The 17,306-nt window shown below is 36.2% G+C and overlaps 1 protein-coding gene across 1 annotated transcript; it reads left to right on the forward strand.

Moving 5' to 3' along the window:
* Window positions 1–1,049: 1,049 nt before the first annotated feature.
* LOC131541915 (cytochrome b-c1 complex subunit 1, mitochondrial) lies at window positions 1,050–17,198 on the forward strand. The gene is made up of 13 exons (XM_058777949.1): window positions 1,050–1,221; window positions 8,068–8,208; window positions 8,557–8,643; window positions 11,467–11,596; window positions 11,795–11,993; window positions 12,271–12,350; window positions 12,457–12,572; window positions 12,664–12,807; window positions 14,725–14,885; window positions 14,983–15,068; window positions 15,880–15,968; window positions 16,094–16,169; window positions 16,749–17,198. The coding sequence occupies exons 1-13, from the start codon at window positions 1,159–1,161 to the stop codon at window positions 16,811–16,813; spliced, it is 1,437 nt and encodes a 478-aa protein (XP_058633932.1). The 5' UTR covers window positions 1,050–1,158; the 3' UTR covers window positions 16,814–17,198.
* The last annotated feature ends 108 nt before the right edge of the window (window positions 17,199–17,306 follow it).

The raw sequence follows: 17,306 nt of genomic DNA on the forward strand, positions 1-17,306 counted from the left end.
CACATTGCTCTTAGATGCTTTCATCGACGAAGCATTGACTAAAAAAGTGAAATTGCTGAAAAGTCTTAACTTTTGTCAATCAGGTCAAGTAGTGCAACAAACATGAGAAAAACATGCAGAGAGAGAAAGATGGTTTAGAAGTCTCCTAAAATGTTAGATAATTTAACCTTTTTATAACATGGCAAAGTTCAGGTTGTAAAATGTCTTTACCAACTTCCAAAAAACAAACTTGTAGATAGCTTACTTTAAGAAAATGTTTTTACTTATACATATTAGAGTCATAAGTGTAGTTAAAAAAAAAAAAAAAAAATTTTAAGTACTGTAACATTTTTCAAAACCGTTTGAAACCAACATGCATACAAAGATTAAATTGCTAAGAACTTTGATAGATTTTCTAAAAAGATCTCATTTCAGGCAATATTTCGTCGTGCTTGTCATGGTTGGTTTGAATTTTTATTCGAAATATTCCCAATTTGTGTTAACTAGGCTATCATGAAATATCTTGATTCTCAAATATGTGTAGCCTACGTAAATGCATTTTGCACTTTTATAGATCATATTAGTTAATCTATAACGGGCGATGGACAAAGTAGCCTCTAATGTAATCTATTAATTATGCATAAAACCCGTCTTTTTACCTTTAAGTACCAGATATGGGTCATAAAATATTTTTTAATACGACTGACTTTGTATTTAACGTGAATTTAATACATTAATCATCATTTGAATTGGATTAAAACCAAAATGCGTCCTTGTCTTAGTACAGCTTTGATCCACTTCAAATGTTGACTACTGTTTAAAAAAAAAAAAAAAATTGTAAGTTACTAATTATTTAATTGTAGTCTACAGAAAGAGAGCAAAGAACATTGTCATTGACTTCAGTCTAGATGAGAGTTCAAGCACTCTCAAAAACGCGTCTGTCTCTGGCGATTTGAATTGACCAGCTGGTGGTGTGCCCCACTGAACGTTACAGCGATTTTACCTGAAGAGGGATCCGACGCAATAAAAACTACAGTGACAGCCCTGACGGATTCACCACGCTGTATTGAGTCCATGCCAACAATAGGTGGCGGTACTGAACTTTGTAGGTTTGTAGTTCGTTAAACAAAAAGAAGGGGAAGAAGACAGTCAGCGGTAGCGGTGCACACTGTGGACAAGATGGTTGCCTCTATGTGGCGGATCAGTGGGGCAGTGAATCGAGCCCTTGCTAGAGCTGGTTACGTACGTATTGCATGGTTTTGACATTTTATGCCGGCGTTACGAATTTCAAACATTACATTTAAATACGCGGATAGTAACCAGTCGATCTCCATAGTCACAGTGACTGTCATTGGCCTTGTTAGTGCCGGGGAGCTAGCTGATAGCTCAGATGTACTAAAGGTTAGAACTTCTTTCCCGTGTGTAAGAGCTTTGAGGATCAAGAGACGACTTATAAACAGTTCTGTAAGCAAGTCACTGTGTAACTCTAGAAATTTAAATATTGCACATATGTTTCTTATTCTTTATGTTAAGGTTAAGTTAACCTGAAATTTGGTCTGACAAGGTCATTGAAATCTGACGTCACATGGAGATATAGATGATTTGTTTGCCTTATATTCTGTAACTGTTAAACTGTAGACATTAACAGCATAACTTCGTACTGTTTGTGACATTTTCCTTTCGTTTTTTTTAATCAAATAACAGAAACTCGTTAGATCGAGTGTTGTGTTCTCCTCTATGTAGCAACAACTGCAACAAAACAGCATGAGATCTGGTTTGACGAAGAACTAATTTCTTGACTGTTAAATACTTTTCTATAAATAATGGAGTCAGTTACATACAAGAGTGTCCACAATAGAAAAAGGAAACTGGTTTTAAAAAAATCATAATATAGGTGACATTCTAGAAACACAGTTTATGTCTGTTTCATATTGAAAAAAGGAACTATTAAAGCTACTATGCTATAATATTTACAAGAAAATATAACATTTTATGACTCCAAAAATGTAGGAAAATGTCATAACACATTTTATCACACCTTAAATAAAAAATAAATAAGCAAATTTATAGCAAGAGGTTTTTTTTCAGTCCACTGTGTTCTGTTTTTACTGGTTTTTATGAACAAGGCAACAGTTACTGTGCACTTGGGATCTGGTCTCTGGATATAATAAATATATTCCATGAGTAACTAATTGAAATGCCCTATGAATCTCTAGATTTTCTCACCAAATTATTTTTTCTTTCCAGGTTTGTTTTCACACAGGTTGCTTTAAAACATGATTTTCTCACCCTTTCACTTCTATTTTAGTTTAGTGTAATTTACCTCTAATTTACGCTGGCCGAGAGCTCAACGCGCTGCAACCATGCAAATAGAAAAGCATTGTAAATTAAGAAAACATCTTCATCATTTTGACGGCACATGTGCTGCAAATACTCATAACACAACCAAATACAAAAACGTGCTGCAAAAACAGAAACGCACTGCATATACTCGCATCACAACCAAATACAGAAGACAAGTAGCACTTATGGAACCAATATGAAAATTAACCATGGTTTTACTACTACAAAAAAAAAAAACATTGTTACTGTCGTTAAACCATGGTAACCACAAATTAACCATGGTTTTGCTACACTGAGTTCAGTGGGCTCAAACTCAATTCCTGGAGGGCCACAGCTCTGCAGAGTTTAGCTCCAATTCACGCCTGCTTGGAAGTTTCTAGTAATCCTGAAGACATTGATTAGCTGGATCAGGTGTGTTTGATTAGTGTTGGAGCAAAACTGTGCAGAGCTGTGGCCCTCCAGGAATTGAGTTTGAGACCACTGCTGTAGTTTAACCATAATATTTGTAGTAAAACGGTGGTTATACAAATGGTAGTAAATATGCCAAAAACATGTTTACTACACTTTTACTATAATAAAACATGGTTAATGGGAAATGTTTCAAGGGGACCCCAACAATGCTTTTGAAAATTAAGTTTTATTATAGAAAAAGTGTAGTAACCGTGTGTGTGTATGTTGTTTTTTTTCCGTATTGACCACAGTTATACAAATACCATGGTTAACTAGGGCCCAATGAAATCCGTTACATTTTTTCCCAAATTCCGTTTTATTTTAAACAACTTAATTTATTGCAAATTATTTTTACAATAGCCCTATAAAAATGTTTTTATTTTTATTTTTTCTCAGAAATTCTGTGTTGTATATTTTAATTTTTCTGGTTATCAAATGAAGGCATAAAACAGTAATTTAATTTCTTTTAATCAGCAAACTTTATTTTTGGCAAACAAAGGGGGTTTATTAAAATTATGGGAGAAATATTGTGATTATTCCTTAAATTGTTTTAATAATGTAGTAGTAGTAGTGGTGGTGGTGGTGGTAGTATTACGTACATTCTACTGCACAATAATATATTTCTGACACAATGTATTCCAGTAAAACCAAACTTTTTTCACTTCAGCGCTTCAGTACAAATAGTAATCGAAACCATGCTTATGCTCCATTCATTAACACAGAGACGCGAAGAACATTTTTGATTCATATTTAAAGGCTTTTTTGGGGCTTAATATTTACAGATACTAGTCTGTGATAATGACCCGGGCAGTCCAAAGGGTTATTTATTTAGAGCAGAAGTGCAAAATGTGCAAATAAATAGAGCTTCAAACCACAGATTGTAATAAAAACAGTCAAAACTGCTATGTACTAAGAACAGTACAAACTCCCCTCCAATTCGCTGAGGCTGGAGTTACTTGCTTCATAGCACAATCACATTCACAAGCTCTTTATCCATCCACCCCAGTACTAGTAGTGACGGCCATCTTAAATACACCTTTTACCCACGCTCACAAATTGGAACATACCATTTTCTGTAAAATAGACTCTTGACTTGGTATGATTTAGAAACAAGAGTCTAAATAAATAAATACAAATAATAATGCAAATTAAAAAAAAGGATGGATAAATCAACATTTGCACAAACATTTGCAATACACACTAAAATGAGTGCTTTATCTCGAATACACTTACTGCCACGCCAACTCGGCTGGATCAGAAATATATTCAAGCAAAACAAACACGAACGCAGTAAAGCAGTGATGGAAGGCAATGGTTTAAGATTAATGACCAAATTTTGATTAGTTCATCCAAAGTTTGTTAAATTCCGTGACATTCTGCGTTATACCAAAGACTATGGTATGGTCGACAAGTAGGTTTGGCATCGGGCCAAAAAAATAAATTCGCCACTAGATGGCGGGCCAGAACATAGTCAAAGGATAATTTAAGAAATGAATTGATGAAAAATGCAACTAGAATTGCATGTGACAGACTGTTACAGTGTCTTTTGTAACTGGTAGTGAGCTGTTACTCTGCGTTAAATCCTGTAGTGTAGGAGGACAGTCATAAACAAAAAGCCACATTTGTGTGGTGGTGTCCGGCAGAGTATATGAGCGGAGTGGAGCGTCAACAATTTCCCTTCTGCTCTCCGAGCATTTAATAATCACTCCGCTCCGGGTTCACCATTTCCGCTCCGCTCCCGCTCCACTCCTCGCTCACTGATATCAGGAACACCGCTCCGCGTCTAAAGTATTTCAGTATGTTTGAAATATCACAGTTCTGTTCATTACGTATATTAAAAAATAAAATAAATAAAATAACAGGAAAGTTTCGAAGTGGCTTATTGGAACACTAATGTGCAAACTTTTTTCCCACCACATGACAAGCTAATAACATGGTTGTTAGCATTAGAAGGTATAATTTCTGCTTTTTGCTGTGCAAATTTTGTTTGTGATGAAAATAACTACGTTTTCGTCAGTTATTTTACCTACGGATCACTGCATTTCTTACAGATTTATGTTCATTCGAAATCGGATACAGATTTCCTGTAGCTCAAATAGTAGAGCATGGTAGAGCATGGCGCTAGCAACGCCAGGATCATGGGTTCGATTCCCAGGGAAAGCAAGAGCTGATAAAAATGTAAAAACTGTAACTTGAATGCAATGTAAGTCGCTTTGGATAAAAGCGTCTGCTAAATGCATAAATGTAAATGTAAATGTAAATGAAGTAAGATTAGGTTACACTTGTTTAAATGCATTATTGAGAGAGCGATTGCGTGTGAATAAGTGTTGTACTTGTTTAAATCATGCTTTCAGCTGAAAATATTCAGTATCTAGAAGGAATAAACAAATTCCTTGAGAACTATAACTTCCCGCTCATGTCCATGTCCCGCTCATGAATTCTTGCTAAATATGCAGTTATAGCACGGGCTGTTGGCATGAATTGTACTCGTGATGGAGCGGTGGTGCGGTGCTCTTGGAGCGAGTGACAACCACGACGCTCCGACTTTTAAAAAATCCGCTCCTCCCTCCATTCAAAATCACACCGCTCCACTTCAAGCTCCGCTCACGTAGGCCTACTCTGATTGTGAGTAACTGTTGCTGTCATGACAGATCTATTTCAGAACCAGCCGTTATCAAAATAATCTGGCTGCGGGCGTGGGCCAGTTGCCGACCCCTGGACTATAGAATACCCAAGACGTGTCACTCCTATAGTTTTGAATGGGGAAAAATGCAATGCTCAATCGCAGGAAGCCCCGCCTTCTGAATGAAAGAGCCAATCGCGAATTGGTAAAGTCAGCGCGTCGCTGCTGTTAGAGGTCCCGGTTGCTATAGAAACAGTCAACCTTCTAAAACGTGCGCTTAGGGCTGCGCATGCGCACTGGCTGATCTAGCCTGAAAAATAAGCGTTTTATAACGCTATTTGAGCAAAAGAAACAAAATTAATGATACAGTTGTTGTCAGATTTCTTTGGTGATTTCAAATATGAAATTTAATCGTAAGCTTAGTGAACAGTTTTGGAGAATTTGATGTTTCCCCATTCAAAAAGATAGGAGCTGCACTTGCATGCCCGAGAGGCGTTTCAAAGATGGCCGCCGAGTGACATGACTTGTCTTAAAGAGACTTTGGTTATACCTGTACAGTAAATTCCATTTTTATGACTGGATTCCGTGATGTCGTCCGCGTTTTCCGCATCATGTAACTCATAGGGCCCTAGTTAGCCTATGGTTAGTGTAGCAAACCATGGTTAATATGTTGTTACCATGGTTTAACTGTAGTGACCATGTTTTTTTTTTTAATAGTAAAACCATGGTCAGTTTTTGTAAGGGAAGTTGTAAAAATAAGTTAGCCAGCTTACATAATGTTTCACAGTTACAGTAATTGTGTATTTCGTCATCTTACTTAGGCTGATAGTATCCAAAAAAGCTAAGGAATCGTATGATCAGGATGTTAAAATAAACAGAAATCTTACCTTTTAGAGTAGGGTTGTCACGATACCATAAAAATATCTTACGATACGATGCCAGCTGAAGTATCACGATACCATGCAGTATTGTGTTAATTTAAAATTCAATTCTACAAAATGAATCAAAATTTAATAAATAAATAGGCTAGATGTAAGTGAAAACAGACAATATTATTCTCTGAATACTTAATGTGAATGAATGACTGGCTATTATTATCCATGAAATGATCTAAACAAAACTCATCTTAGCACTGCACAGAAGCTACATGAAGTGACATTTAGATGTGGCATTTATACATAATTGCATAAATAATGTTATGAGATTAGTGTTTTAAATACTAAATTCTGAATATAGAAATATGTTGGAAAATAATGTAATATGCCTACTTTTAGATGGGAAACTTAAAAACGGCCAGCAGGTGGCAGAAGTTCGTGATTGAATCACTGAGTCATTCAAACGATCCTTTCAAAACGGCTGAATCCTTTAGGAGCGAATCAAATGACTGTTTTTATGAATGGCTCAGTGAATCAGTGATTCTCCCAAGACAATGCGGATTTGGATTCGAACACAAACGAAACAAAAACAGCACTCTTGCTCGTGGCATTTTTTTGCTCGCTTATCTTGAAATTTCCGAGTTAGCAGCATGTATATTAAAACATAACATTATAAATGAATAAACAAAATATACATAATGATTGATAAGAACCAAGTGCAAAGCCGCTATGCTGATGAATGGATTTGCCTTCGTGATCGCAAAGATGCTTCCAGAAACGAACTATTACACCTGTTCTAGAAGTGGTCAAATTAATTAAACTGTGAGAATACTTTCTTGTAAGATATTATGATGTTGAATAAGTGATGCTTGAGCTGCTGTTTTTTAAAATGACATAAGATGGTCTGAATCAGACCCTTTCTTCTGATAAACTGCAGCATGAACAACGACGTGCAAGTGCGACTTCTCATTGCAAACTGAACTGAAGCCTCGGGAAACACTCAGCACCATATAACGCGTAACGTTATACACAGAGCACAGCAGAAATACATTTGGCAATCAACTTGTAATGTTTCTGCTGGCATGCATATCTTATGGTACCGTATGGACGATACTACCGTTTAAAAAATGCAATGGCACCGCGGGTATTTTTAAGCTTTAGTATCGCGATACTACCGTAGTACCGGTGTATCGTGCAACCCTATTTTAGAGTAGACATTGATAAGCATGTCAATCACTTGTTGCAGCATTTCCGATATGGTCTGTGCGTATTTGCAGCGTGTTTCTGTGTTTGGTTGTGTTGAGAGTATTTGCAGAGCATTTCTGTATTTGTTTGTGTTGTGATTATTTGCAGCGCGTTTCTGTATTTGGTTGTGTTGAGAGTATTTGTAGTGCATGTGTTGTCAAACTGATGAAGATGTTTTTTTCATTTGCAGCGCGTTCAGCTCTCTCGGCCACCGTGCTAATTCCTATTAGCAGTGTTTACTGCTGAAAAGCATTGCTATCACAAGAGTATATACAATTTTTAAATATTTTAAAATAGAAAATAATAATATTGTTATTATATTTTACAATATATGACTTATTAAAAAAACATAAAAAATATCTCTGGCTACTGGGTCAAATCAACCACATTATTCAGATCTTGTCTTATCGGTCAGCTTCTTGTCTATATCATTGCATTAGTCTGTGATTTTTTTTATTTTTTATTTTATTTTTTTTTTTTTTTGGCTTGCTTTTAAAATGAATACAAGGAACTTTCACCATATACTTATGTCTACCTTTTTCATTATTTTAGCCTCTTCTGCTGTCACTGAGACGAGGACAGGCCTCTGTGTCATATGCTCAGAGCCTGCTAGGAGCTCCAGAAACACAGCTAACTACTCTAAGCAATGGCTTGAGGATTGCCTCTGAAGAGACCAACCAAGCCACATGCACGGTAAATAGCTGTTTTTAGACTGTACAAATCAATTATTTATTTATTTTTTGCAGATGTGATTTTAATTCTCATTGGTTAAGGTCCTCACACTTTCTAGCACTCTAATATTGTTGCAATGAAATATAAGTACCTGAAATATAACATTTTTAATTTGGTAAAAAGAAAAAAATTGTCAAATAAAGTCAATGTTTTATACATGTCATAAAAATAAAAGGACTTAAAAAAAGCCTGAACAACTGTACTTTAATTTTTCCATTTCCAAATGTTTATCCAAAAGGAAACTCAAAAGGTAATCAACCTGAACTGCTGATGTAATTCTTTGTGTTTTTCATCTATCTGGGTTTGTAGGTTGGCCTTTGGTTAGGTTGTGGGAGCAGATATGAGTCTGAGAAGAATAATGGAGCTGGATTTTTCCTGGAGCATATGGCGTTTAAAGTATGCAATAAACCTTTACTTGGTCTCATTCTCTCTAAATGAACGTTGTTGCTAGGGCTGGGTATCACTGCCTCACGATCATGTCATGATATGTCTTGAAGAATTATATTATCTTAACATCATATTAGATCTTGATTGTGGCAATCAAACATTTTTTTACAGTTCAAATGTAATAAAAATGCAAACTTATTGTAATGAGAAAAAGCTAATTGAATATTTATTAGCTTTCCCATGGTATCTCTGTGTGAATATTTAACGTCTAGTCTTTACATTTTTAAGTGTACCATAAACTTAAAGGATAGTTCACCCAAAGATGAAAATTATGTCTTTTTACTCACCGTTCGCTTGTTCCAAACCTGTATGAGTTTGTTTCTTCTGCTGGGCACAAAAGAATACATTTTGAAGAACGTTAGTAACCAAACAGTTACTGGTAGTAGTTGATTTTTTTTTTTTTTTTTCTCTCCATGCAATGGAAGTACAGTCATGGCCAAAAATATTGGCACTCTTGGTAAATATGATCAAAGAAGGCTGTGAAAATTAATCTGCATTTTTAATCCTTTTGATGTTTTATTTAAAAAAATTCACAAAAATCTAACCTTTCATTGGATAAGAATTTAAAATGGGGGGAAATATCATTGGCCACAATTAACGGCACCCTTTTATTCAATACTTTTTGAAACCTCCATTTGCCAGTTTAACAGCTCAAAATTTTCTCCTATAATGCCTGATGAGGTTAGAAAACACATGACAAGAGATCAGAGACCATTCCTTCATCCAGAATCACTCCAGACCCTTTAGATTCCCAGATTCTTCAGTTCACCCCACTCATTTTCTATAGGGTTCAGGTCAGAGGACTGGAATGGCCATAGCAGAAGCTTGGTTTTGTGCCCAGTGACCCATTTTTGTGTTGTTTTTGAGGTTTGTGCTTGGATTATTGTACGGTTGGAAGATCCAAACATGGCCCATTATAAGATCGTTTATTGATTTTTTTTTTTTTAATCTGTTGGTATTTGATAGAAGCCATGATGCCATGTGTCTAAACAAGATGTCCAGGACCTCCAGCAGAAATATAGGCCCACAACATCAAAAATACAGCAGTATATTTCATTGTACACATGGGGTACTTACTTTTTATCCCTGTGTTCACCAAACCCATCTTGAGTGTTTGCTGCTAAAAAGCTCATTTTTTAGTTTCATCTGACCATAGAAGCCAGTCCCATTTGAAGTTCCAGTCGTGTCTGATAACTGAATATGCTGGAGTTTGTTTTTGGATGAAGCTAGGAGAAATTTTCTTGAAACCCTCCCAAACAACATGTGGTTATGTAGGTGCTGTTTGACAATTTTTTTCTTAAGGTTTTCTGCCCCAGAGACTCAACTATTTTCTGCAATTCTCCAGCTGTGGTCCTTGGAGAGTCTTTAGCCACTCAAACTCTCCTTCTCACCGTGCATTCGGACGATATAAACATACGTCCTCTTCCAGGCAGTTTCGTAACATTTTATGTTGATTGGAAATTCTTAATTATTGCCCTGATGGTGGAAATGGGAATTTTCACTACTCTAGCTCTTTTCTTAAAGCCACTTCACTAATTTGTGAAGCTCAATTATCTTTTGCTGCACATCAGAAATATATTCTTTGGTTTTTCTCATTGTGATGGATGATTAAGGGAATTTGGGCTTTGTTTTCCCTCCTGTTTATATTTCTGTGAAACAGGAGGCCATGGCTGGATAATTTCATGTTCATAATCACCCTGGAGTGCTCAAAATTGGGAATATGAATGGGAATATACTTCAGAGATATTTTACTCATAAGAATTTCTAGGGGTGCCAATAATTGTCAAACGTGTATTTGAGAAAATAATTTATTTCATAATGATATTTCCCCCATTTTAAATTCTTATTATCCAATGAAAGGTTAGATGTTTGTGAATGGTTTTTAAAAAAAATAAAACATCAACAGGATTAACAATGCAGATTAATTTTCACAGCCTTCTTTGATCATATTTACCAAGGGTGCCGATATTTTTGGCCATGACTGTATATGACTATTGGCAATTGCTTCTTTCCCAACATTCTTCAAAATATCATCTTTTGACCTTTGTGTTTTGCTTATTAGGGTGTGTTCCACTTTGCTTTTTTATGCCTTTCCCTCACTTATGTCCCTTCATCTCATTGACGTATGGATGTACGCCACTGCTTACGTTGCAGAAGTGCATACTAAAGGTGGAACCTTTGCAGTGGGTTGAATTGGAACGTCATAAGCCCTTGATCACTTGGAGTCTGCTATGGAGCTGATTTATTATCTATATTACCATTTCTGTATGTCTATATGTATGTTTGGGCTGTACCAGTGTCAATACAATAAGCTGTGTATGTCACAATCATGTTGCATTGTGGTATATGGAGCTGCCTGAAGTGTATATATAAATAGACTTGCTTCCTCTGTCAAAATTGAGGGGTCAAGGTTCTGTCCATATAAACTTCCCTCATCCACTTGACCAAGTGGAACATACATCAAAATGGCAGCAGGGATTCCTCCAGAGGAAGTGCTTAGGGAAACTTACTAGTGTGTGTCTAAAAGTGAAATGGAATGCACCCTGAGTGTTTTACATGGTGGTAAATCTGAGGTCAGGTTTTGATGACATTTGCAATAATTATTGAATTCTAGGACTTCATATTAGCACCTGATGTAAAATGCTTAATTTGTTTATAGTAAGAAGAAAACATTGTTTATTGGAATTGGTTGTTGTGTGAAACCAATTTAAAAATTGTAATGCTGTTTCACTAATTTGCACACTTTTTATTCCAAACCGTTCTTGGATCAAGGGTACAAAGAAGCACCCACAATCCGCTCTTGAACAGGCAGTGGAGTCTATGGGAGCTCACTTGAGTGCATACACCTCACGGGAACATACTGCTTACTACATGAAGACGCTTGCCAAGGACTTGCCTAAAGGTTATACGACAAATAAATAATTTCTCTAACAGGCGCAGTTTCTTCATGCTAATGTGGATAGATAAATGACCTGATAGATCTAGATGAGCTCTAGAATGGAGTATGTCATGTTGGCATAGAACATGTAGTCTTTCTCTGAATAATCCGGAAGTGTTATTCTTTCTTAGTAATTTCATCTCTTTATTGTGTTCTTTTTAGCGGTGGAGCTCTTGGCAGAAGTAGTGCAGAGCTCATCTTTGAGTGAGGCTGAAATAGAGCAGCAGAGGAGTGTGGTGCTAAGAGAGCTGGAAGAGGTGCAAGGTAGCTTGCAGGATGTTTGCCTGGATCTGCTCCATGCTACTGCCTTCCAGGGTACTCCTCTGGGCCATAGTGTTCTTGGTCCCTCTGCCAATGCCAGGTACACACACAGCCTCGAGATAATTTATTTCATATGCTTGCATTGTGGATATGCTGCCATTTTGTTCGGCATACGTAAGTGCACATTTAAATAAAAATGTGAATTGTATTGCAAAGTTTAGGGTTTATATAAACAGAACTTTCGAAAACTGAAACCGGATTGGATGAATTGTCATTGAAAATTTGTGTAAATGCAAACATACCTAATGAAACCTGTTCCTAAAGAATTTAATGGAAAATGTTTTTTTTTGGTTTTTTTTGCTCTTTGTATTTTCAAGGACACTAACTCGTAATGATTTAGTGGAATACATCAATAGCCATTATAAAGCTCCTCGCATGGTCCTGGCTACAGCTGGAGGTACTGCTCTTGAACTGTTATCAAACTTGTCATACAGTAGTGTTTAAATAGAAAATCCACACAAAGCTGAGTTGATTGCTTAAACACTCCCTCTGTTCTGCTGCAGGTGTAAACCATGATGAGCTTGTGGCTCTGGCTAAGCAGCATTTCAGTGGCGTTTCTTTTGAATATGAAGGTGATGCTGTACCTGTTCTGTCCCCATGCCGTTTCACTGGGAGTGAGGTAGCTTTATATATTGCATGTGTGTATGAGAGGGTCTCAGTTTATTGCCATTAATTGACTTTCTGTTGGTTTGATCTCGTCTTGCTTTCAGATTCGTATGCGTGATGATGCAATGCCCCTAGCGCACGTTGCTATTGCTGTAGAGGGAGCTGGAGCTGCAAGCCCTGATATTGTGCCACTTATGGTTGCCAATTCCATCATTGGTAGCTATGACATCACATTTGGGGGTGGCAAGGTTAGTTTACAACTTTGCTTAAATTTAATTTCCTAAACATTTGTTTAGCATGTTCAGGGATTCTCGATGCTTCTTGAATTCTTTGGCAAATTAAGTGAAGTGACATACGGCCAAGTATGGTGACCCATACTCGGAATTTGTGCTCTGCATTTAACCCATCCAACGTGCACACACACACAGCAGTGAACACACACACACACACACACTGTGAACACACACCCGGAGCAGTGGGCAGCCATTTATGCTGCGGCGCCCGGGGAGCAGTTGGGGCCACGACTTCCAGATATTAAGATGGCTCCTGAAAAATTCAGCATAACGATTTCACCTAAAAGCTGTTATAAAATGCACAATAAGCTTTGTGCTTTATTCCATATCTTGAAAGTAGAACTGAAATAAAGCAAGAAGGAGCATGCTTAAACATTGTGACATTGTTAATCAGTCTCTTGATTTCTTCACCCACAGAAATGATCAACTCGCAGGCATGTGATTGTGTCCCACAATTGTCATTCCTATGTTAACAGTTTATTCCATTTAAATATTAAGAGTTCATGATGCAGAATATTGTTGGATGTACATTTACATATTAAATATCAGATATTACATTTGTCTAAATGACAAAATAAAAAAAGTTTTACATGCTTAAAGGGGAATTTGGCCATCACAACATTTTATAATGTACAGTAATAAAAATGATGTTTTTAAAGGTTTACTTTAAGCGAGTCTTAGACAACAAAGGTAATCTAAAGGTATGTTGGGGAATTACAGTTAAAACCCAAGGACCAGGTATGATGAACAAAGACCAGGAGTCAGAGATGCGATAAATTAAAGAAAAATTTACAGAAGAACATAGTTTGCAGTTTCATCAGCAGAAGTCCGCTTCATCACTCGCGATGGAGTTCGTAGGTCGCTCTGCGTACATGTTCTAGACACCAATAGTTATACTCGGGTCACTAATTACGTCAATACATAGGTAAGCAAGATTCTGGTTGGTAGATAAACTTGGAAAATCTCCACACATGGACGTAAAACTCGAAGTATATCTTCTAGTGATTATTTTGGTGACAATTGATCAGAGGTCAGACGCAATAGGTCTCTCCAGAGATGTATATCTGTTACCCTGGACATCAGGGTGGCGGCAAATAACGATTTCCTCCTAGAGATCTCTCTCTCTCTCTGCATCGAGCTGCAAAGATAGACATTCACACACATATGCAGAGAACACTTATCTGTACTTCAAGGTTGCCGGGCTCTGCCCTGAATCTGATCAAATATGGTTAACTACACACACACACAATGAGATCAGCTTCTTAGAGAGTAAAAAGGCAGACTAAAGCCATATTCAATTTATTTTCTAACATGCATAAATGTAACTGATAAATAATTATTCAAGAAATATTATGATTAACATTATTATGAGGGCCATTGTAGATCTGCAATCCATTCCTTTAGGTAAAACTGGGGATATCGTTATACACCATTAAATATCCAGTACTGCCCAATTTATATCTAATATTGACCAATACTGGTAGATTTCATTGGTGTCAGTACCGTAAAAAAATAACTGATATCATACTGATATATTGTGCATTCCTACATTTATTAGTTGCTTTCTTTAGGATGTTTTAAAAATCAATCTTATTTGGCATTTTAGACTAGTGAAATGCATCTGTAGGCTACTGCGTATGTCAGTTTTTATGATGGCCACTGTTGATATTATTTCTATTGTTTTCTTTCCTACTATTCCTAGTATAAACGTTACTGCCATGGATACACAGTGGTTTATTTTGTAAATTAAGTTTAATCTGTAAATTAGCTGAGCATGACACAAATTGTAATTTATCAGGTAAAATGGTGGTTGCATTAGGATCATGACATAATACTAATTTTTAAATTATTTTTTTCTTGTATGTTGTATAGCACTTAAGCAGTCGCCTGGCTCGCCTGGCTGCAGAGCTGAACCTGTGTCACAGTTTCCAGGCTTTCCACTCTTCATACAGTGACACTGGACTGCTGGGTATTTATTTTGTTACAGACAAACATAAAATAGAGGACATGATGCATTGGGCTCAGAATGCCTGGTAAGTTCAGCTACAACATACCGAAAAAATAGGATTGTCATCCAACGTTTTGTAGTTGTATTTGAGGTGATGTGCTCTTGATGTTTCTGTATTACAGGATGAATTTGTGCACCACAGTGACTGAGAGTGATGTGGCTCGAGCCAAGAATGCTTTGAAGGCTAGCTTAGTGGGACAGCTCAATGGTAATAAACATTCTTACTCTTATACACAGTCCATACATTCTCTCTTTACCTCAAAATGTAGTTATAGTTCTAGTAAAAAAAAAATCATAGATTTATTTGGATTTTTCACTTGAATTACTGTTAATTGTAGTGCTGTATCCAGTAGCCTTGTTAACAATATTTATTTTAAAAAAATAAGTTCATGATATGAGGTATAGATATAGATCAGTATTGGAAATAAAAGTGTTATTGAGCCATCCCTACTAGTTAGAAAACAAGAACTTTAGTGTCATTCAAGCTACAGCAAGCATTTGTGTGTATAAACACTTTGATGTATGTTTTTAACCAAGTTAGCATCTCATGTTGATCTTTTAGGATTATTTCAAAATCTAATCTGCATTGTATTTGGACTTGATTAATTGCGATCATCTGATGCAAGAAAATTATTTCATAAGTAAGTAATCACTTATTAGTATTTTTATATCCAGCAGATGATTGTGGTTAAAAACAAGCCCAAAAACAATGCAACACAGTGCCTCGCAGCACAACTTGACTTACCTTTGCTAAATGTGCCATTTTTTTGGTTACATACCAACCAATTTTTGGAGATATTGGAGAACAATAAACGATTATGATAATTTTTATCTGGTGTTGTGCAATAGTACATCAGCTGCAGATATATGTGTACTTCAACTTTAAACTATAGTGGCAGTAGAGCTTGCCAGACTTTTTTTTTTTTGCTGTGATATTGACTTAATACCTCTCAGAACTGACTGCTTCTACACACACACTCACTTTAATTTTGTAACATATTTCTTCTTTCTGTCCTCAGGAACTACACCCGTTTGTGATGACATTGGCAGGCACATACTAAATTATGGTCGCCGCATCCCATTGGCAGAGTGGGATGCCAGAATTGAGGTAAATTCTCCATGTTAGCAAACTCCCAGTGGCTGAGTGACTGCACTCTTTAAGGTGACATTTAATTTAGTTCATTTTTATTTTAAAAATTTAAAATAAAATTTTTGCTTGTTTGCTGCTTCTAGGCTGTGACTCCCAGGATTGTCCGGGATGTCTGCTCTAAATACATCTATGACAAATGCCCAGCTGTGTCTGCAGTTGGTGAGTCAGTTTTTAAAAAAATATTTAATATGCATTGTTTGTTTACAATTTTGTGTTTGGAGTGAATAATTATTTAGAGGAATTCTCTTTTATATTAGCATGACACATAATTAAGGAATTTAACTAGTAACCAGTGTAGTGATTATAATATGGCTGATAATGTTGAGAACTTTTTTTTCCCTTCTCATTCAAGACAAGGGTGACGAATACAGTGTCATACAGTGCTTAAGCTATAGTTCTCATTTTATCTTCGGAAGACAGTATAAACACTGTTTTTACCGTCTGCTCTCATGATTACTTGCATGAAATTAATTGCTGATAATCAAATTGAGCTCATCTAAGGATCAGTTATTAATGATTAAAATACCTAATATGGTTATTTTTCTGGATCTAGCTGCAGCTTATTTACAGGGACATTTGGTACAATAATTAATTCTGCTATCAGACTTTAATGTAAGGAAATTGCTAGACATCCATCCCAATGCTATGGTATTGAAATTGGTATGAAGAATTAAAAAATGTCACTTGTATTAACAACTGAATTTTTGTAACCTTGCAATTGTTTCTTTCTTTATGCAGGTCCAGTAGAGCAGCTTCCAGATTATAACAGAATGAGAAGTGCTATGTACTGGCTCCGATTTTAAATGTTCCTTGGGCTGTCAGCCCTCACTGATGTGATGTGTCTCTTTGCAACTTTTGTCCTCTCATCATTTTCGTACCCCTATCTTGTATGAATTTGATGAGTAGCATATTTGCCCATTTGTTTTCTTAGCCATCTTTCAAGCTCAGATGAAGAGAGAGAGAATTTGGTACATTTACATCTAGAATATCAGACATGGCACAGAGCTATTTATGAATATGTGATGTTTTGTTTGTCCATTTTGTACATAGCAATAGCTCTCATTCCGACTTCAAATAAAACCGTCACATCAAGTTTTAATTTGATTTGTTTTAAACCCATTCAGTTTCTCCAGTAAACAGGAAAGGTATGTGGAAGGAATTGCTAAAGAATAAAGGATGTTAAAATGACAGCTGTTTTAAAATATTTCCTCTTCTAATTAAGGATGCTTAGCTTTTCTTGCCATTATCAAAATAAGCAGAGTTTATATATTTGAATATTAAAGTTGGTGAGTGTTC

Source organism: Onychostoma macrolepis, chromosome 06 (genome assembly GCF_012432095.1).
Source record: "Onychostoma macrolepis isolate SWU-2019 chromosome 06, ASM1243209v1, whole genome shotgun sequence".
In the NCBI taxonomy this organism is placed as follows: domain Eukaryota; kingdom Metazoa; phylum Chordata; class Actinopteri; order Cypriniformes; family Cyprinidae; genus Onychostoma; species Onychostoma macrolepis.

Coding starts and splice junctions, on each gene's coding strand:
- LOC131541915 (XM_058777949.1), top strand. CDS start 1,159: ATGGTTGCCTCTATGTGGCGGATCAGTGGGGCAGTGAATCGAGCCCTT. Junction 1,222..8,067: donor CCCTTGCTAGAGCTGGTTAC/GTACGTATTGCA, acceptor TCATTATTTTAG/CCTCTTCTGCTGTCACTGAG. Junction 12,573..12,663: donor GCCGTTTCACTGGGAGTGAG/GTAGCTTTATAT, acceptor TCTTGCTTTCAG/ATTCGTATGCGTGATGATGC.